This window comes from Thalia democratica, chromosome 2, assembly GCF_965202585.1.
Source record: "Thalia democratica chromosome 2, ktThaDemo2.hap1.1, whole genome shotgun sequence".
In the NCBI taxonomy this organism is placed as follows: domain Eukaryota; kingdom Metazoa; phylum Chordata; class Thaliacea; order Salpida; family Salpidae; genus Thalia; species Thalia democratica.
In genome coordinates, this window is record NC_139166.1 from 10,753,985 (window position 1) to 10,773,510 (window position 19,526).

The 19,526-nt window shown below is 27.4% G+C and overlaps 1 protein-coding gene across 2 annotated transcripts in view; it reads right to left on the reverse strand.

Moving 5' to 3' along the window:
- LOC145849913 (peroxidasin homolog) overlaps positions 1 to 19,526 on the reverse strand; it is a 58,386-nt gene that overhangs the window by 22,918 nt on the left and 15,942 nt on the right. For both annotated transcript variants that reach the window (XM_082955018.1, XM_082955017.1), the window contains exons 7-16: positions 18,759 to 18,934; positions 18,278 to 18,395; positions 17,677 to 17,759; positions 13,734 to 13,852; positions 11,755 to 11,881; positions 7,328 to 7,438; positions 6,864 to 7,025; positions 4,915 to 5,025; positions 4,454 to 4,570; positions 3,631 to 3,808 (exon numbers count right to left, since the gene is read on the reverse strand). In XM_082955018.1, coding sequence (XP_082811144.1) covers positions 3,631 to 3,808; positions 4,454 to 4,570; positions 4,915 to 5,025; positions 6,864 to 7,025; positions 7,328 to 7,438; positions 11,755 to 11,881; positions 13,734 to 13,852; positions 17,677 to 17,759; positions 18,278 to 18,395; positions 18,759 to 18,934 — 1,302 coding nt within the window. The remainder of the gene's footprint in view (positions 1 to 3,630; positions 3,809 to 4,453; positions 4,571 to 4,914; positions 5,026 to 6,863; positions 7,026 to 7,327; positions 7,439 to 11,754; positions 11,882 to 13,733; positions 13,853 to 17,676; positions 17,760 to 18,277; positions 18,396 to 18,758; positions 18,935 to 19,526) is intronic.

The window sequence follows — 19,526 nt, forward strand, 5'->3', positions numbered from 1 at the left end:
TATTTAATATATAAATTTGTTTAATTGATTTAGTAATAAGTCCCTGTATAACATTATAATATAATTAAAAGACTTTACTGATTTAGCTTAAAAATGTGAAAAAGACAGGTTAGCATTGCACAAGGTTATTTTTCTCAATTTCATAATGATTTTATTTTTACAACAGCAAATTAATTTCTGTAGAAAGAATGTAAAAAGTGCTTTGAATTAGTAAGATAGTTATATAATACCTTTTTAGTAAATAAACTAAATGCAAATATTTTCGTTTTGTACAAAAGTAATGCACAGTAATTAACTAAAACCTCATTTCTTTACAAATTAAGTATTTAGTTTATAATGTAATTTATACCTTTGTTTCTCTCATAGATGTTTTATAACTATATGTTATATTTAAATGTGCACGAACACATTAAAAATTACATAATAATAAAAACTTAGGTTTGTTATACTTTGGTTTCGACACATTTTGATTTTTTATAAGTTTTCTGTGTACATTAAATTAGTTTCTATGCACACAAATGAACTCAGATACTCATTTTTGAACCACTTTTTTATTTAGTACTAAGTTAGAATGAGTTAAGTTTAAAAACAATGTATTATTAGTATTATTATTTCCATAAGTGTGTATAGACATGCTTAAAATGATATATATATAACAAAAACTAAAGTAGTTTTTGTTAGGTATATATTTTCAATTTTCTAACAATATTTTTTGGCAAATTTTTGTTTCTTTTGCCATTTTTTCGCTTTTTTTAATAAGCTATGGTACTCCATAATTTACAAAATAAGAAAAAAATTCAATCAAGCTATTGCATGTATTAAACTTTGGTTGTAAATGTGCGCTACACTTTAAGAAAATAAATTTTTGTGGAAGTTTTATAGGATCTGAATTTTATTTAATAGTTGATGGTCAGAAAGTCAGTTTGAAAATTCGTCTGATAAGTTAATAATTGCATTGAAAATGTCAACATCTGTTGTTAGTTTGATGCTTTTAAAGGTTGTGGAATTTTGTATAGTTTTTTTTCTTTTATCTGAAACTCCTATAGTCTAACTTTGTTACTCCTAGTTTTTTTTTCTGGTAAAACCAAGTTAGGTTTTTAAGTTGCGATGTACAAAATACCAGAAATGCTAAAAATAGTATCAAGTTTTTATCTTTATAAGCAGTATTATTCATATGCTTACTTTTAAGAAAAGATAAAATTTCATTTCTAAACTCATAGACTAATTATAACATCAAACGAAATCTTAACCAAAGAACAAGCAAAAAGTAAACAGGTCAACGTATTGACTTTTCGTTTTTCTACTATTTTTTGAAACTGTCGGTGGTAAAGTTTGTTTGACAAAATTGTGTTCACTACTTAAGTTATTAATTTCATAACTTCTTATGCTTGTTATCTTCGCTCATAATGCTTCCTGGTTTATTACTAAATGAAGTAATGATAAACAACATAAGTTCAAGATCTGGTTTTAAACAAAATCATATTACCATTATGTATCTAGCAATAATTGCAGTAGTAACATTGTTTACAAAAACTTAAAATCAACACCCATTATACTGGTGCACTGCACCTTTGCTATTAAACTAACTTTATCTATTTTTGTGCTTTGCATTGGAATTAAACCTAGAAATTCTTCTAAAATTTCAAAGCTAGTTTAAACACCTCTTATAAAACTTCTCTAATGAGCAGGATCTGTTGTATCAGTGGTCTTATCTTAACAAATTGATTAAATTCTTAATTTGATTATTATTACTTTATAATCTTCAGAAATCTTCTAAACAAGATTTTTTTTTGTTATTGAACAAATAAACAAAAGTGTTTTACTATCGCCAAAACATTTTCTTTAAAAAAGTTTTCAATTCTTAACGGTATCTTCTTTTTAGTAATCACTTTTGCTACTTTATAACTTGCCTTAACATTTTTTTCTACTAATTCTGTAACTACAAGAAGATAATCATGTGCTTTGTTGAAACTGACTTAGGTAGTTTGTTTTTTTTATTTCGTTTCTCGCAATAACTCCTAACTAACGTTTTTTTAATTCTTATTGCTCGTTTTATATTTCACATTTACTCTTTTAAAACCCAATACTTTATTGCAGATAACAAATTGCAGTAATGCTCAATAATAAAATAGTTTTTCTACTTCTTTAATGGCTTAATGAATTGTATACTTTAGTTAAAACAATTTAAGAAAGTTAATTGTCTATTCAAGCTGACTTATAATATACTTTTTTTAATATATTCGATGAATAGTTGGTAAAAATTTTTATCTCTTTATTTTGTAAACTTTATTCTAAACAGGGCTTCCAAACAAACAGGCTAGTTTAAAAATTTGAAAAACTCATACTAGGTTAAAACTGTTTAAGACATCTTTAAAACTCGGGTGTGTGTCAAATTTTTATATTTGAATAAATTTTTGAATTCTCATAACAGTTTTTATGATTATAGTGTAGTTTATTGATTATTATTTTATTCTAGCCTACTTACATATTATGTACTTTGTTTAATGATGATATTTTAGTTAGGTATTTAAGTTTGATTAGCAGCAAGTTTTTAGCTTTTTCAACTTGTAATAAAATAAGAATGGTTTGATATAACTCAGTCATGTTTGCTTTTTAAGTGGTGATCATGTAAAAGACTAATTTATTGTCAAAAAGTTATTTTATTAAAGTATTTGAATATCAATTTTGTTAAAATATTTTTAAAGTGTCTTTACCTTGTAAAAAGTTATAAATATATTTAGTTAACTTATTACTGAATTTTTAAAGAGTAAAAACTATTTAAAACGCAAAAGTCATTTTTAAAGGTTAATGTTTTACAAAATATGAAAAAGCGGTTCATTATATAAAAAATGTGTTAAAGTACCGCCCCAAAAATGTTTTTAAAGCTCGGTTTTCATAGAGAAATAGATTGTAAGTAAAAAGTAAAAGCTTTAAATTAAATTTATATAGTCGTAAAGACAGTACGTAAATTTTTAAGACTTAAGTTTTATTTTAGTCATTGTAAATTTTATTTCGATAAGTATGTATAACTTAAATAGACGGTTTATGTGTAGCTAAAAGTCAATTAAAATTTAAACTTAATAAAAGTAAAACTTTCTTTAGTGTGACTAAAACTAAAACCAAAAGTTTATTTAAAGTTCACTAAAACTAAAACTGTGGCCCGCGAAGATTTTGGAAATTTTCAATTTGGCCCGCGAGCACCAACTGCCTGCCGACCCCTGATTTAGAAGAAGCTAAAAAACCGTTGTTTAGCAAACTAAATTTACTTTAAAACAAAATTTCATATTCATTTAAGTTTTTCTGACTACTACTAAGCTAGAAAGTTTTTATTCGTATTTAAAAATTAAGTAAAAACAAGTAATATATATAAAATATGATAATTTTTTACTAAATTTGCAACTCATAAATCTACCATCGGTTAACTTCCTTCGCCGGAACAAGCCAAGTTTAACCTATTAACATGTCTATTTAAGTTGATCTGACTACTATTAAGCTAGAAAGTTTTTATTCGTATTTTTAAACCTAGTAAAGACAAGTAATATATTTAAAATATCTTAATTTTTTACTATATATCAACCTCATAAATCTACCATCGGTTACTTTTTATAAACAAATCACTATCTAACAAACCTAGCGAAAGCAAGAGGAGTTCTTTCAACAACCTCCAACACAGCAGTGGTTTCAACAGATCCCACAGAATTGGCTGCCTCGCATTTGTAATCACCGCTGTCACTGGGGAGCGCTCTTGAGATCCTCAGTGTCCCAGATGGGAGAAGGGAGAATCTCCTCTCGTCGGGTATCGCACGGCCTATTAGTTACTTTTTTTAAATATTTTGCTTTAATTTATACATATTTTTAAAATAAGGTATGCTTTGAAAAGTAATTTAAAACTTTTCATAAATCTTCCACATACCAAGTTATATAGTTGCTATACTCGACTCACTCATCATTTTGGGTAGCTGTGAAGTTTTAAAATTTGCACGAGCATACAAAATTTCACAAAGACATGGGTTGATTTTTTTTTTAGTATTTTTAATTCTTTTTTTTTTTTGATTATTTTATTTACTTTCACTGTTACCCCAAACCCTCGGTCGGTAGCTTTTTTTTCTCTTTGTTTTTTTATCTCTTTATTTATTAATTTTTCTGTTTTAATTCTTACTCTCGTGCAAAATTGACCCTTGGTGCAACTTTGTCTTCGTGCAATTTTGACCCGTTTCCAATTATCTTATATTGCAAAAAATGCTTTAGCATAAATTTTTATTTTCAAATACTATTTTTTGAATTAACTTTTCACCAATCACTGGTTTCACTATAAAAAACATCTAATTTTTGCTGTTTTTATCGTTAAATATTTTTTTACTGTTTTCAATAATGATAATTTGAATTAAACAGTATATAGTTTGATTTAGTAGTTAATGTAGTTAAGTTAGTGTAATATAAAACTACTTCTTACCATTAATAGTCCACACAATATGGGGTTGGGGTCTCCCAGTGACCTGACAGTTGAAATCCACCGAGGACTCCTGAAAAACTCTCCTGTTTTGCGGCCTCAGTGTGAATGTGGGTGGTACTGTTGAATAAAAACGGTTTTAAAATTCTTTTTAAAGGTTCAAATATCAAAAGACATATAGTGTGCTTTGATTAACTATTTTATAGTTGACTTTAATAAAAATGCTAAAACTGCATTAAAACAAAAATCGACAGCACTGTTTTAAAAAAAGTTATAAACAAAAAAACAGTTAAATGATAAATACCGAGTTATAAAAAAGTTTATAAAACGTGTTAAGTTTGTTTATGTTAATTCTAAAAACATTATGAAAATTTGAACATTTTTTGTTGCTGTTTAGTGTATACTTATTTTATTGTAGTATTAACTTACATAAGTTATCAATGAACTTTAACTATCTTTTTAACCTGTAATTCTCAGACTAGCTTGCACAGTGGTTTTACCTCCTTCGTTATTTGTAGCTGTACACTGGTAAATACCCTCATCTGTAACTCGCACTTGCCTTATTAGCAGGGATCCTGTTGTTGTGTAGCTATTTTAAAAGATAAATTAAGAAGAGATTTTTTTCGTATAAGGTTTCCTGATTTTAGAAAGTAGGCTGTGGTTTATTAAAACTCTAAAAGTTTTAACAAAAATTCCTGAGAATTTAAGTGCCAAGAAACTTGTAAAGTCGTGTTTTTAATGATAGATATTCTTTGTTAAACAAATATTCTAGTTTTTTTGTTCTATTTTAGTACATATTTACAAAGCTTTTGGCGAGGTATTGTGATGACAATTTTTAATTAAGCTGTCAAAAACGTCCATCGTTCAATATGTATTTTTGCCATACATTAAAAAAAATGCGCGCTAAACACCGAATAAACATTTCAATTGATCTTTCTGGTCGCTTTTTAATTAAACCATCAAGCTGGTATGTGTGAAAGCGTTTAATTTGAGATGTCTGTGTGGTGTCAGAACCCCACTTTGAACTTCAGACCACAGCTTTGTACTTAATACTTCGCCGGCCACTACAAAGCGGTACCCCATGTTTACTGAAAACTCTTATCTGCTGTTTGCCCAATATGTGAGCTTTTATTTATATTGTGTGAAGTTTAATTGACGTGCGAATTTGTTGTTTGCTATCATTTTTTATTAAAAGGTTTGCAAAAGGTATTTTATTGACTTTTTACTAATTTTTATCTATGAAGTTTGTGTACTTGCTTTTCTAGTTATTTTTTTAATTAACTTTTAACAATAAAACTATTTTGCTTGTGTTTCGTTTCAAACAACTTTTAGTATTTTTAAACTGTTTAAAATATATCATGATTTTTTAGTGCTGTGTTATAAAACATGAAGTTCTACTATTTATTTAAAGTAAAACTAAGTATCACCTAGTAACACAGTTTGTAATAAATTTAAAGCTAATTTTTTAAATGTTGCCAGAAAAATTGATAAATTGCACCTTAAAATTGTATCATTAATAGCTTTTTAAAATTTTCCAAATTAAAGTTTTCTAACAAACCCCGGATATAATAAAACCCATTGTTAAATATTTGACAATTTTTTATGGCTAGACGTAAAAACTCTATAAATAAAGCTAATATTCATACGCTATTACACTAGTGAAACCGGAAAAAGAATATTCTATTTCTAAATTACTGCAATTACTCTGTATAGATTTAAGTGACATTTGTAAATTGTTACTTTCATGAAACTTTGACAGATTGTTTATTAAAATTTAAATTTTGTACCATCCTAAATTAAGCAAAATCAACTCCGACAGAAAAAATTTAAGTAAAAGTTTATGTAAATTGATAGTGTTATTCTAATTTAAATATCTTTAGCATATGTTTCTCTTCTTATTGATTTATAATGGAATTATATTTATACTCCCTTACCCGTTTATAAAAAATGAAAGTAAATTAGCGTTTAATCAAACAAACCATTAGAAAGTAGAAAATGCATCTGAAACTAAATGACAGTAAATTATCAAAAATTTATCAAAGAGTTTTATATTATTATCTAACTTTTAAAGTTATAATTTCTTGCAAAACAATAGGGTTTTTGTAAAACTGGTATGTAGCAGTATGCTTACAGATGCTTTGCAATTAAATTCTTCAACTCTTCTTTTAAATAAAACTTCATACAAAAATTCCAACGATTCTTCGTTGTTAAGACTCATTTTAAATTTTTAGTTTGAAATTTTATATAAAATATTTAAGCTAATGGACAATCTCCTCTGCGAACATTCGATTTTCTCATAAAATCAATAAATTAAATTTAAAGTTAAGATTAAGTTAAAAGTTTAATACAAAGAACCGAAACAAATCGTCTTTTATTGAATTACAACATAAAAAAAATCCAAATAATAAATTACCTGAACTGATAATCAGTCTCCGCTGCGAAGACTCGACCTCCTCTTCCCCAAACTTCCACGTGATCCTTGGTTGGGGATTACCCGATGCCCGGCACTCCATGGTTACCGAGGAGCCCTCCTGAATCACTTGGTTGCCAGGCGCCGTTGTTATGCGCGGTGGGTCTGAAAATATAAAACTTTTCAGTTGTTTTTTATATAGTTTTAGTTTAAAATCAGACTTTTTGAAAATTTCCATAAACTAAATAAAATTTAGATAGATGTTTAAAAAAAAAAAATCATGTAATGTTATAAAAACTGTTTTAAAGTTTTTTTTAATAAAAACCTATAGTCAAAAATTAGGCTTGTAAAATTATAACTTATTTTTTCTATAAAAAAATAAATTTGGAGCTAATTATCACTTCTTTATTTTTTGCCAAGAAAGAATTATTCAGTATTGATAAAAAACATGGTTATTATATGCTTACTTCTAACGGTAACAACGGCAGAGGCTTCCACGCTTCCAAGTGAATTTGCTGCCATGCAAGTGTAAGTTCCATTATCAAGAAGAGAAATACTCCTGAAGTGAAGGTTTCCAGCTGAAATATTTTATAATGAATATTAAATTAATTTGTTACTTTAGTTTGAAAAAAAATTATGAATAGTGGTAACAAAATACTATAAACCTTTTAAGTTTATGATTTGTCAACTGGAATAAAAATAATCAATTAAAAAAAAAAAAAGTTTAACCAGTGTTTTTAAAACACCATGGTTTACAAGTGTTATTTATTTTTATGCAAGTTAATATTTGTAAGCCGTTAAGAAACTTCGCAATTAAATCACTATTCTCATCATAAAAAATTATAAGATAACAAAAATATTTTTGCTCAGAATTTACCTTATAACTTTAAAACATTTAAGCTTGTTTAAAAAGTTTACCTTTCATGTTTGCAGCTAGTATTTAGAGCAAAAAGTATTTCAAAATGTTATCCATTAGCACTTAAAATAGCTATAGCATTGAATATTAAGTCGGGAAGGCTTAGAATTCTCCAATTATTTTTTTCAATTTTGTAATGTCACATTTTTACGAAATTAAAATAAAGTAGCAGTCAAAAACGCATCATTAGTTTTATTTTTCTTGGAAATCTTTCTGAGTAATAAGTCATTCCTTTTCAAGCAATACAAAAACTATGTTGACCCCTGAAGGCTTACAAAAACAAAATAGTTTAACAAACAAACAGATTAGTCAGGTGGCAAGCATTTTCACACAAAAACAATGGAGGCACTTGTGATAAGAACCAGAATTTAATCCCGTCACTTAGACAGCTGCAAGTTAAGCAGGTTTACAAGCGAGTAAGTGCAAAAAAATCAGGGATAATTTGCGCCGAAATTCGGCTAAATGAGGCGTAATTCGGCTGAAACGATATCTGCAACTTCCACCTATTAAATAACCATCTCGCCCACTTACGGTAGCGAATTCATCACTTATCAGGGCCGAATTGAATTACTGCCGCTTAATCCCCGCTACAAATAATTTTCTGGCACCAATCTATATTGGTTCAATACGCTTGTTTATGTTTCCTCTTTTAAAAACAACAAAAATACTTAAACCAGCCAATAATTAAACAGTTTTAAGGCGCTAAAAGGTGAATTTTGTTCAAAAGTTTTGTTTGCTTAAAATCTTAAAATTTGAACTTCAACTTTTTAATGGCTAGTAATTTAATTAAGGTTGTTTATTTTTGCTAAAAGCAACCCTAAGTTGCATTGCCCCTAAAAGAAAAACAAATTAAGTTACGAAAATAAAAGCTTAAATTGTAATAAGATAAATTTAGTAATTTTTATGTTTTACTAGTTTTAAGTCCTACGGTAGGTAGCGAAAACTAAATTGGTATCTATAAATTAAATTACCAAAATTTATAACAAATTTGGACCCAATAATAAAAAGGTTAAACTGTTAGAGAAGTTTTATTTACGGTTAACATCTAGATTAAAATTTTTTGTGCAAGTATTTAGACATTTGGTATGTTGCTTAGTAATTTGATTAAGTTTACTATTTCCGCAAATTTTGATTATTAATTTTAAATACAACACAAATAAGTACCTGTTATATTAGTAGCTGTTAGTTTTTTAGCAAACACAATATTGACCGATCGGTAACTTTTTTGAGTTCTAGCAATTTACAGAGGCTTTCTCTATATATTTAAAATTTGTGTATTACGTTTTACCAATTGTTAAATACATTAGCTAATAAAAAAGTATATGGACTAAATAAAGTCTTTATTTTTCTACTTTAGTTTCTTACCCCAGAGTACAAAAAACATTTTAAATAAACAAAAGTAAAGTTTGTATTTTGATATAAATCGATTTAGACTAACTAAATGTTGAACAAGTTTTGTAAGTCATTTGCAAAGGTTAAATATTTTAAGAGTTTTGTTTGTGTAAAGTTTGAAGTGTGAACCTTAATACAAGTTTGATGAGCCAATTAAGTTTGTTTGACTTAAACAGACTCAATCTTAGTTAAGATCTTAAGATACAGATAATTGAAATCTTTTAAAAGCATAAAGAATTTGTTTGTTTTATAAAAAACAACCATAAGATTGTTATTTGTGTAAAGCCTTTAAAAATTTGATATGACAGTTAAGTTCGTTTGATTTTAAAAGAACAATCTCGAAAAACAGCTATTTAAAGCCCGTATTAAGCCTTAAATAAGGGCAAGGTCTTTTATAAACAAACTCCGTAAAAAAAGTTTGTTTGTCCAAAGTTTTAGTAATGAACTTCACCTCGTAGAGTCTTATAAGTCAATTAGGTTCACATATTTGTAAGATTCGGTCTCGAAAAACAACAGATTTAAAGTTTTTAAATATTTGAACACTTGTTCAAATCTCTTAAAAGGTGAGACGCTGTTTGTATAACAAAGTGATGATTTAAATCCTTCAGATGGTATTGAACTTTACAATAAGCCAATTAAGTTCAAATTAATCGCGAGATTCAGTTTCAAAATAACACTGGAGCCGTTGATAGGTTAAATACTTGAACAAATCCTTTAAAAGGTTAGCTCTTTGAAAAATCCTGTTCGTGTTGACTTTAGTGATTTCAATCTCTCAACTGAAATTGAACTTTGCAATTAAAGTTTGATAAGCCAATCAAGTTTAAATATTTTGTGAGATTCAAAGTGCAAACACGTTTGTTTGCTCTTGCTAAAGATCGAAGTGCGAAGACTTTTGCAAACTGTGAAGACGATTTTAATTTAAAACAAATATTAACTCAGCTGCAATGTGAATGTGCGAATTTATCATACAACAAAAGGATTGCGTATCTGACGTTTAACTTTTGTGTTACGAAAAAAATCAAGAAAATTTGTTTGCATACATTGATGGTCGAAGAATATGTTTAAAAACAAATTATTGTAATTTTGTATATGTTATACATAAAATCTTAATTTTTCTACCATTAATAATTGGTAAAAACTTTGTGGGTCGCAGACAAAATCATGTACAGTAGACTACCGCTTAAGTACGCAAATTGAACCCGACCAAAAAGTTCATACTTAGCACGGGTAGTGCGTACTTTTTGGCGACATAGTATAATATGAAATTTAGTTATTTTTCTTCTTTCTTACAACTAGCCACCATATACTTAAACCAAATAAACAAGTCTTTTTATTTTAAATAAAATTTAACACATAATTCTAATCTGCAAAATTTTTTAATAGATTTTGAAATGATTTATTTTTTCTATAAAAGTTTCTACATAATTAATACATACATTTAATATAGAAAGTCAATGTCAGTCAACGATATAAAAAGAATATTAAGCCATATTTTTCATATTTTGTTTTGTTAGAGGGAAAGTACCAAACTACATTCTGTTTACCAAACATTTTCAAAACATCAACATTTAAATTAAATTATGACTTAACTGTGTTGTATTTGTAGGTTTTTTTTAACATTGTCATCTAGATTTATTTGTTTTATGGCATATATATTTATATTAATATATAAACAATTTATAAAAAAAAATAAAAAAAAATTAGAATTGTTTTATCTTTCTGGATAAGTGCGTACTTAAGGCGGGGTGCGTACCAAAAAAGTGCGTACTTAAGCGGTAGTCTACTGTATTTTTTAACAGTTTTTTTTAATGTTTAGGCTTTTTATAGTTGTTAGATATGAGCCATATATTTTACGCCTATCAGAAAATTTGGAGAATCAACTTAAAAGACTTTAACATATTTTTTAAACAAATAAAGTCATTTTAAAACCGTTTAATGCTAACTCAGTGTAAAATTGATTAGTTTATACAAACAAATAGGTTGATAACACAACGGAAAACCGATAACAGTAATGCGTAAAAACTAATCTATTTTTTAAATTTAATCGCATTATACTTTGATAACCATAAGCTGCATAATGCAGATTATAACTAAAAAACAGATTAACTGATATTTTTAATTGAAACAAAAATTTATAACAACCAACTATTCGTTTTGTCTAAAGTATTTAAAGGAATAAAATACAAAGATTCAAATAGGCAACTCAATACTTACACTGGTACAATACAAGCATGATGTTTTATACACAAATAGCTTATTGTATACTAGAAAGTATCGAGAAAAATAATACTTGTAATTGTACATTAATACATTCTAATAAATTAAAATAAAATTGAACTGAAGAAAGTTTACATCAGCGACAATACTTTTTTTTTATTATTTAATAAATACACCAATTACTAAAAATTTACTTTTGCAGCATACTTTATTGAACTAAACTTTGAGTTGTTATCTTACGTTTGTGTATAAGTGAAACAATACTTATATATTATGACGTCATAGAAACGAATCTAACATATCATGACGAAGTAGTTGGGATCACAAAACGATAATTACATATTATGATGTCATAAAAACGAAACTAACAGATCATGACGAAGTAGTTGGGATCGTGGGTCGGCGGGAACCTCTCCGTGTTCCTGTACCACTGAATAACGGGTTCGGGGGATCCGTTCGTCCGGCACGGTATCGAAATCTCGTCTCCTGAGTGGACCTGAGTAAAAAAGTTTAAACATTAGATTATCAAAAAAAAATCAAAAGTTAAAAGTAAGAAAAGTTAAATTACTTATATTAAACAATTGAAGTAATAAAACTTTGAAGGGTCTCGTCTCCTGAGTGGACCTTGGTGAGATAACAAGTATAAATACTGACAAGTTTTTGGATCAGCAACATAAAAGTATAAACGTAGACATTTAATTTGAGTAAGTATAAACATATATTTAAGTTGATATTTATGGTGATTTTTTATGTTACTTTTTAAGTTGTTTATGTAAATAAATAGTGTTAAAAAAAAACAGAAAATCTTTATACACAAAAGCTAAAGTTCGGATTTCACCTTAGGCAAGCTTGGTTAAACGTGTATTTTAATTCACAAAACTTTATTTCTTTTTTAATTTATATAGGACACACGTAAAAACAAACAACAGTTTTAGAAATTCACTTAAAATTCCGCAGTTGTAATCGTAAAGTTTTTATAGTGTTTGTCTTTTACATAAACAGTTGAAAAGTAAGTTTGTATGTCAAAAACTTACACAACAATACATGTGCTGATAAATACGCAGGTGTACTGTCTTAAGTTTATTGAGGATAAAAGTCAAGTTTGACAATTGCAGACTAATTGTTTGCTGTAAGTCGTTTAACTTTACGGTGGGTTGCAATAAACTAAGAAAACAGGGTGTAGCTTTTTTGTTAAATGTTTGCGCATTGTTTTAACCTAGGAAGTGCTTAAATTTAACCTTACTAAACAAACATTCACATTGAAAGTTTAATTTAATTTTCGAAAGTATTTTAAAAGCCATTTTGAGCACCTTGTTTCCGGTGAGCTTTGCCAAACATGACAGTTTAAAATAAAATTTACGCAATAAAAATAGAAGCGTACTTAAAGTTTTTCTAAAAATACAATTTTTGTCATTTGTTTAATTGAAAACATTAGTGCAACGAGTAACAATAAAAAAAAAACAGAAAAAATAATATATATTTACTATAATAAGAATATTAAAATTAGTCAATATAAGAACTTAAGAAAAGTGTAACAAACATATATAAAAAACCTTAATTTAAAAATATCAAGAAATACTTTAAATAACTTCATTACAGCATGTTTTAGTGTTCGCGTGTTTTTCATACACAGATACGAACTGATAGGAGTGATAAGAAAAATCATGGCAATAACTCGGCTATTACAGCATAATTTCTGATAATTTCAGATCATTAGACCTCATGTGAGTGACATCACTAATTCAATTACTTTCCTGATCGTTCCTCAGATGCCCAATTCGATGAAAACCGCGAAATTTTATTTTTCACCGCACAGAGTGATGAATTAACTTTTGGGTGCAAAATTAACGATTTAGTGCAACTTTAACGTATTTACTACAAAATTAGACTGAAGTTTGTAATCTCTTTATATCTGAACATTTTAAACGTTTTTAGGGTTAATAGTCGTACTTAAGATATATTTTTTATTGAGGTTTGCTGAACAAGTTTAACTCATAACAAAGGAATTGATGATAAAAAACATTATGACGTAAATACTTTTATTAATAAGATAAATATACAAGTAGTAATTTTAAAAGCTTTTAAACTGTTTGACAGCTAACTTAGAACATTTAGTTTAACAAGTTTAACATTTTTAACTATTCAAACCTCTAGATTAAAACAATTAAACAAGCTAAGATAGTTTGAAATTTTTTTATAAGTTGATCATAACAAGTTTTAGTTTGAAGCAAATTTAACCGAAACAATCGCTGTTTTGAAACTTCACTAAAAGTATGTTCAAACTAAGAAAAGCAAACTATTAAATATAAAACTGTAGCTTAAAAATAAAATAGAATTTATTTACTCACCAGTATGTCTTGCGGCCTCTCGATGAACTCCGGTTTCCCGTCCGGACCCTTGTAGTCCAGCGACACCTGCCTGCTAGTGGCCGACCCCAGGGAATTCGTCGCCACGCACTGGTACTCACCTGCAACATTGTGACGTCATAATACAGTGTGACGTCATAACGAGTCCCGTGAGACGCCAACGGACGTTTCTCACGGGTGGTAATGTAGAGTGACGGTTTATTAAAATTTGAATGGTGTGAGAATGTTTTCTTATAAAGAGTCGAGTATTCATTTTTATAAAGTTTCTGTTGGACAAGAAACTGTTGGCGGAATTTTAATATTATTTCGGTTTTAAAGCTATAAAAAGTTAATTTGTGTTAATGCGACTGTTTATTGAAAATGCTTTCCAAGAAAGAGTCAATGTGTATTCATTGCAGTAAGTTGTTTGGTGGTATTTTTATATTTAAATCTTGCTGTTTTTGTTCAACTTGATTTTCTATAATGCCATGATGGTTGAAACTAAATTCTAGCTGACTAGTGTGAAATCTTAATTTCGACAGCAACTTTTTTATTTTAATGTTATAATAAAAGTTGCTACAATTTTAATACTTGTTTTGCAATCGTTTTTATAATTTTTTATAAACGAAAATGTGACGTTTTATTAAAACTGACTCTTTTGTATTGGTGGACAACTTTCCATTCAATAAAAAATCCGTGGTATACGTAAAATTTACACAGGTTTACAAAAAAAAAATAAAGAAATATTTCACTGTATTTGTTTATTTTTTGCATGCTAGAGCTATATTTTTTATTAAATTTACTTACGACATGATGAAAACTGACTCTTTGTTGGTAGTGGGAAAATTTTACTTTAGTTGAGAGTATCACACTGAAAATTTATTAGGTTTTATTACTATTCTCTCATTGCATTTATTTATAGCCTTTCGATGATGTAGGGATAGTTGTTTCGCACGTTAATGTTGGAATTTTTCAATATTAGTCATATGTGGTAAAGTGAATTTTTATTAAAACTTATTCAATAACGATGAGGGAATGTTTAATACTTTACTAACAGTCATTGTTTAACGTTTTTGATAACTAATTAGATTATTAAGGTTAGTTTTTTGTGGTAAATTTTGTCGTTCTAATTTTATACCCTTCATTAGCTGACAGTTTTTCACTATTGACTCAATAAAATAAAGGAAGATTAACTCTTTAGAAACAATCTAGTTCTTAAGTCTTTTATTTTGTTTTGGTTTAGCACATGAATCTATTTTTAACGTTAACAGCACTAAGTTTAAACTTTAAAGTTGTAATAATTACAATGTGTCTCAGAGTGAAAATTAGTTAAAAATGATTTAGTAAGAGTAAGATAAAACAACAAATACATTTCTTAAGTTTTATAAAATAAACTTTTTGTAAGTGGTATTGTCTTTTGAATGTTACAACGTCAGGAAAAAATATTATACAGACAACAGGTAATTATTAATTAAGTTTTGTTCTGAACTCTACATTTAATTTTGTTTTTGGCTTATCCACTAAAAGCTCATTGTAGAATTTACTATGTTTCGTTATTGTGATGGTTTATTTAAATAAAGGCAATTACAGTGAAGAAAATTAGTATGCAAACAAGTTCACATATTGATTCCGCTATGACGTTTTATCTATAATGCTGGTAGAAGTTTTTGAATTAAGCATTATTTTTAGAATTTAAATCTATTTATTATGGTTAAGTCGAATAACTTGTTGACGGCTGTAAATTTTAGCTTTATTAAATAATCTATAATTAAGTGTTTATTACTTAAAAGTTTATTTTGATACCACAGTGGTATTTAAGGCTTGTTTTTCTTATATTTATTTGATGGGTTTTTGAAAACTTCTAAACTTTTGCTTTTAAAATTTGTGTTGAAGTTAGTTTAAAACAAAAAAAAAAAAATACATAAACTTTACTAGTGTTTAAACAATCAACGTAAATAAAATAAAACTTATCACAGCATTTATGAACAACACATTAGTACTCGATAAAAATGTAATTGACTTTAAATTAATGTCTAAAAGTCAATGCTGTGTTTTGAGAATTGTTTTTATTTCAACGATTCAAGTTTTTTGTCAACACGTTAACAAAGTTTCATTTCCTGATTAGAATTTATTAAAATCTATAGTAAAATGATATGTTCCCACGAAACTACCACCGACAAACAAGAAATACTAATAACAACAAAAACTCTTGCTGCAATTAATTACTGTCAATTAATTACATTTGTAACTATGCCTTTTCATTTGAAAATTAGAAAATTATTTATTTTAAAAAGAAGTATGTTTTAAATCGAAGGCATGAAATTAGTTTATATGTTTTGTTTAAGGGTGTACTAGGTAGTATAAACTTAAAACCCTTGTAATATTTTGAGTCGAAAACAAAAACATTTATTAACAAAGTTTATAAATGTTAAATATGCCTAAGTATTTACAATATTCGAAAATATCTTGTAAACTTGTTTACCATTGACCTGAGCTACATGTAAATTAACTTCATTTGAAAAATTTCACATCAACAGTTTTGCTTCTAAAATGTTTTTCATAATCAATCACTATATTGTTAACAGAAAATCTCGTCAAACACAAAATTAAATTGCAACTTGTTTTTATCAACTTGAAGTTGTCAACATGACACTTTAGAGTTTTCTCGTTAAAATTAATCACTATTCACATTTGCATCTTACACCGTACCATAAATTAAAACTTTGACTTTTATAGATTACAACCTTTATGCTAAAAACATCTACCAGAAAAGAAGTTTGTATAAAAGATAGCATGCATTGTTATCATAATTGCATTCGGTATTATAAGCGTATAACTGTACTTTAACTACTTTCCTTTAACTAAGATAAGCAATAACAATAGTCTAATCTATTTATAATAAAGCGTTTTAATTTTGACAAGATAGGCTGATAGATTTACCTCCCATATAAATTTTAAAACTTATTATTTGTTAGAAAAGCTAAAGGACCTGATTAAACTTTTTTAACTAGTCAAGAAAGTCTTATTCAACATAAATTAATCTTAACTTACGCTTGTAAAGCCTAGATTTTAATTTAAACCATTATGATATCTAAAACTTAATATATAAAAAAATTAAAGAAATTACAAACTACAAAGAGAATGATCATCTTGAATGTCAAAACATATTAATGAGTAGTATCAGAGTTTTGTAAAATTAATACAAATTTAAATCTAATCAAAATTTTTGAAAAATTTTCATCAACATTGATTTTTTTTTCGATGAAAAGTGTAAACAAGGACAGATAAATCTAGTTACAATCAGTCATTATTAACTTATCAGTACTTGAACCTTGTCAATTTTGTCACAATTTATACCTTGACTTAAAATTGGTATCTTTTTACTTTAGGTCGTAATATTTACAAAGTTTCAATCAATCATCGTTGTTTTATCTCAATCTTTATTATAGAGATGTATCAAAAAACATAATTAATAACTTTTTTAAACTTAAAAAAATAGACTGAATTTATTTAGTTGTTTTTTTAAGCATCTTATAGTATACAAACCAATCTATCACTACTATTTATCGTAGAATCTTGTCAAAACAAAAGTTATTTACATAATAACTCGTCAACCTAGCATTGTTGAAGTCAACTTTTACAAAGTTCTACCGTCTAAGATAGTGTTCTATATCTATATATTTACGATCAATCACTTAAGTGGTAAGAAATAAAGCCTACTACGTTTACTAACTGCTTAATGTTATTCATCAGTTTTCTAAATCATTTTATACTATTTCATTGAATAATTAATCATTGTATTTATTTTAAGAATCTAACTCTCTAGTTGAATTAATCATTTTTATCTTATCAATAAGAATATTTTTTAATCTTCATACAATGTAATTTTTGCAACTTTTTTTTTGTATGATTTGTTCGAAAAGATGTAGATATGATAAATCATTACCTGCATCGGCCTCCCTGGCTGATTGTATCAGTAATGTCCCGTCGGCCAAAACTCGAACCCTACCGTCCAACTGAATCGATGCCCTGATAGTTAGTATCATTTAAAGTTACAACAATCGCAATTTATAACTTTGTTGATATCACAAAAGTACATTTAGCTATTATTTAATTATTTTAAGATTATAAAGTTGTTTGTTCTCATAATGTTGTAGTAATAACAGCAGTTTAAATATACTAAGTAAAAGTTTTATCTTTCAATATTTAACCATAATTTATCTTTTATTTAAAAAAATTAGTTTATTCGTATTTGTTACAAATTGCTGTAAAAACAGTGTGTCACCTAATATAATACGAGGTATTGAGATTCTACTTAATTTTCACTTTATAATGTAAACTTTATAACTTTTCAGGTAAAAAATTCACAATTTGAAAAGTTTGTCAATTTTTATTATAAATATCTTACCCATTAGATTTCCAAATAGTTTTGAGAGTTGGGGTGTAAAATACTTTTTAATTTTTTAGGTTATATAAAAACCAAATACTTTATTCTTAATGGTAAACATCGTTCATATTATTTTATTATTCATTATAAATAAACATACCCGTTAAAATTCCAGGTAATTTCGGGTGTTGGGGACCCGCTCGCCTGACACTTGAACCTGATTATATGGCCTTGTGCGACTTCTGCATTGTGGGGAGGGACTTCTATTGAGGGTTCGACTGAAAAAATTAACTTCTAGTTTAAATTTAATTAGGTACTTTTTACTTTGCTTTGACTTGAAACTTTGAATTCGTTAAAGCTAAATAAGATAAAGTGGAGTGTATAGATAAATGAAACAAAAATAACTTATTTATCTTTAATATTTTGTAAAATAAAGCTGCAGACGTTTTTTATTTGTTTGCAACAGTAACAACCGACATTGTAATAACTTTAAAGTGTCAAGAAAAAAAAAAATTGTGAGCTATTTCAAAATACAAAATAAAAACGAATTATTTTATTCATATGATTATTTTTTTTTTATTGTTTTTAATGTTTTGTGATGTAACACTTAAGTTTATAAATATTTCTATGACGCAACAAACCATCGGAACTTCCGTCGCATGTGAACTGCTCGAGCGGAACGTCCGCCAGCTCGTGATTGGTCACGTGACGCGGGGTGACGCACTTTGCAAGCAGTATGACGTCATCGTGAACTTCTCCCCACTGACGCAACCACGCCAGGTTGCAGTCGCACTGAAGGGGATTCCCTCCCAGTTGGCTGTAGGTAAGTTTTAGTTTAAAAAATAAGAAGTTTAGAAAAACTTATTACATATAGGGGTTGGATTGATCAACATTTTAAGCTAAAATAACCTTTGTATAGCTGGTGTAAAGTTGTTTCACTTTAAAACATTATTATTTTTTTTTATTTCTTAAAATAGTTTTCCTCACTAATACTATTTAACACAGAAAAATGGTTAAAAAGGTAAATTAAATTTAAAAAAAATAAACCTGTTAGATTAGGGGCTAGAACTATAGTCTTTTTTAAGTTAAAGTAACGACTAAACACTTTCCCATTTGCCTGAACAGTTATTTGGTTTCAAAGTAATGTTTGATTTTTATTAAAACTTTCATAAATTTTCTACTCTTATGTTGATACTCAAGATTGTCAACTTTAGTTGTCTGAGAAGTAGAAGGATGATTTTTAGATACATGAAATATAAGTATATAGTTATCATCATAAACATTTATTAGCTGCGTGACTCAGCTGCCTGAGGAGGTGTTGATGATATTAAGCTGTATTTATTAAGCATATGTGCACTAAACAAGTTATTTATACTGCATAACTTGGCTTAACTGTTTTGCTTAATAAT